Source organism: Pygoscelis adeliae, unplaced genomic scaffold (assembly GCF_000699105.1).
Source record: "Pygoscelis adeliae isolate BGI_AS28 unplaced genomic scaffold, ASM69910v1 Scaffold294, whole genome shotgun sequence".
Lineage (NCBI taxonomy): Eukaryota > Metazoa > Chordata > Aves > Sphenisciformes > Spheniscidae > Pygoscelis > Pygoscelis adeliae.
In genome coordinates, this window is record NW_008824722.1 from 1,588,710 (window position 1) to 1,591,566 (window position 2,857).

Genomic DNA, 2,857 nt, shown 5'->3' on the forward strand with positions numbered 1-2,857 from the left:
TGCCGCTTGCCCTCCCACCCTGCTGCCCCAGCCCTCCCTCCTGGGGCAGCCGGGTGGGTGCACGGTGCTCCATGCCCCTCGCCCTCCCAGGGAGCCCCCTGCATGCAGTCGCCCCAGCCCACCCTGGCTCCGTGTGCCCCTGGGGCGATGCCCTCTGGAAGGGCTGGCTTGCCTGCCCCATTGGGATATGTTGTTGGTGCAGGGTGCCCCCATTATCCACCAGACCCTCTGCCCCTGTCCTGCCTGGCACCCCACAAGCACGCCTTGGCATGGGGCAGGGGATTCCTACCCTATGCCTCCCAGGGTCTCCTGTGCCCCATGGGGTATGGGTTTGGGGGTGCTTGGGGTGCAGGGGATGGAGGAGCAGGGCACCCCAGAGGCTTCATGCTGCAGCACTGGGGGCAGCTGGGCTGCCCCCCTGCCAGGAGCCATGCGTGGCATCGATGCCAAGCTGATGCCATGAGCATGGGGTCCTTATTCCTCATGGATGGTCCTGCCAGCATGCATCCCAGGCAACCCACGGTCTGCTCGGCACAGGCGTAGCTGGGGTTACACCTCCTGGCAAAGGGCTTGCACGCAGGTGCTGCCGGTGCCCAGGGCACAGGCAGAGCCAGAGCCCAAGCAGGGTGAGAGAGGGCAGCGCTGCGAGTCCTGCAAGGGCCACATTCCCCCATCCTCTTGGAGATGGGCTGGGCCAGGGGGTGCAAGGCTCAAGACCCCATTAGAAACCCATTTGTCTGCAGGGGTTATCTGGGGCACCCCCTTCCCTTCCTACGATCAATGCCCCTGCCTGGCCAACGGGCTCTGGGCCGCCTCCGGCCCCTGCCTGCCGGATAAGGCGGCTCTGTTAATGGGCGACAGAACAAACAGCCTGGTGCAGGCAAGCGATAGCAGCTGCCCTTTGCCCCGGGCTGAGGGCAGGGACTGTCCCCCCAGCCCCAGTGGGATCCATCTGCTTTGGGGCTGTGCTGGGAACCTCATCTGCATGGCCTGCACTTGCCTGCAGCCTGCCTGCCCTCCCCATGCCCTCCGTGCTGGGCGCAGCGCCCGTCACTGTATCACCCAGGGATGCTTGCTGCTGAACTGAGGGTGGGCTGAGTTCATCCCGCCCTGGCCAAGCCATGGAGATGGCACCATTAATGTGTAACTGCTGGGGAGCATGATAAGATAGAGTGGCCCTTTATCAGGGCTGCCCGGTAGCAGGAGGGAGGGTGCTGGAGGCATCGGGCTGTCACAGGAGGAGTGAGATTGCCTGGAGATAAATGCTGATAGAAAATAGCTAATCCGTGATGGATGGGCCGGGGCAGGGCAGCTGGGGAGATCAGCTAATTGCCATGGGAGCTGGGCTGGGACCGGTGAGGTCTGGGAGCCAGAGCAGGGAGGTGGAGGCAGAGGGAGCCTGCGTGTGCGGGATGGAGCTGCCAGTGTGCAGGATGCTGAGCACACCTTGCTCCACGGGTATGCAGTGTCCCCAGGCTGTCCCCGTGGCACTGCCAGCACTGGTGCTGTCCTGCTTCTGGCCACGGACCAGTTCCTGGCTCTCAGTCCTCCCTGTCCCCCAGGCCGGTCCAGCCCCCAGCACCCATAGTCCCTCCCAGGAAGGTGCTGGGGGTGCCGAGCACCCTGCGCCAGCTGGAACCCCACCAGATGAAGGTGAGGGGGCTGGCGGGGCTGGAGGGCAGCGAGGGGAGCAAGGGGATTGCTGCCTGCTGGCCTGGCCCCCCCTGTCTGTCATGACGCCTTCATTAGAGCCACTGAGTCACCTCTTGGCAGCATGGCCATGCTGGGGGGAGCAGGGCTGGCCCCAGGAGAGGGGTGTCCATCCCCTGCTGCCACCCTGCCAGGTGTCCTGGCAGCCTTGTCCCTGAGCTGAGACTGTGCCTCTGCTCTGCAGGGGTCCCTGCTGCACTCCCATTGCTTCCTTAACCCTTCCCCACCCAGGCTGTCGCAGGGCTGGGGGGGAGACATAGCCAGGGGAGGTAGATCTGGGCTGTACCCTGGGGAAGGAAATGGCCCCAGGGCAGCTGGAGCTGGCACCCTTCCCTGTGTCCTGTCTGCGCAGGCTGCTCTGGTGCCCGTGTCCCCATTCTGTGCCAGCGCAGCCGGCTGGGGGACTGACACTTGCGCCTGTCACTCTGGAGAGCTGGCTGTGCCACTGCCCGTGTCACCTGGCATGGCAGTGGGACCAGAAGCGGGGCCATAGGGGCTGCCCCCTCCACGGTGGGGACCTTGAGGACAGCCAGCCAGGGTGGCATGGTAAGAGGACATCCCCTGGGGGTGCCCCCTCGCCACTCTGGGCCCTCCCCAGGGACCTGTGCCTGGCTGTAGCACAGAGCAGCTCTGAGCCAGGGGAGCAGGAGGCTCCCGGGAAATGAGATGCTGAGCAGGGTCCTGGTCACCTCTTCCTGTTGTGTCCCCGCTCCCTCTCCCGCCGCAGCTTTGGGTGCTGCTGTGGGCAGAGATGCATGTCCCAGGCCTGGGTGGGCTCCCTCCTGTCCTCCTGGTCCCCCCAGCTGTTTGTCCTGTCCCAGCCCCATCCCAGGCTCCTGGGACTCCTGGCTTTTGGGGTGCATCAGTGCCAGGCATGGGCTGCAGCCACCGGGGAGCAGGGACCCTCAGGAGGGGACAGCACGCTGGGGCTGGCTGTGCAGGGACACGTGTCCCAGGGTGCTCCCGGCAGAGAGAGCACCCCAGCACAAGGGCAATGCGGGGCTGGCAGTATGGCTCCACAGGGGTGGCCCTGCCTAGGGGTGGCTGAGGGAGGTTGGGGCACGGCTGGGGGCACCCTGGGGCCGGGCTGGCCCAGGGGAGCAGGACTGGCTGGGCGGGCAGTGGGCAGGGGTGGTGGTGGCCGTGC

The 2,857-nt window shown here is 66.2% G+C and overlaps 2 protein-coding genes across 2 annotated transcripts in view; one reads left to right on the forward strand and one right to left on the reverse strand.

Annotated features, from left to right (window-relative positions):
• The window catches only part of SFRP5 (secreted frizzled-related protein 5), a 2,752-nt gene extending 2,571 nt beyond the window's left edge, over positions 1-181 (reverse strand). Inside the window, 1 exon segment of the mRNA XM_009323305.1 lies at positions 123-181. Coding sequence (XP_009321580.1) covers positions 123-181 — 59 coding nt within the window.
• Positions 182-318: 137 nt separating this feature from the next.
• The window catches only part of GOLGA7B (golgin A7 family, member B), a 9,036-nt gene continuing 6,497 nt past the window's right edge, over positions 319-2,857 (forward strand). The window contains exons 1-2 of the mRNA XM_009323306.1: positions 319-323; positions 1,563-1,653. Of these exons, the coding sequence (XP_009321581.1) occupies positions 319-323; positions 1,563-1,653 (96 nt within the window). The remainder of the gene's footprint in view (positions 324-1,562; positions 1,654-2,857) is intronic.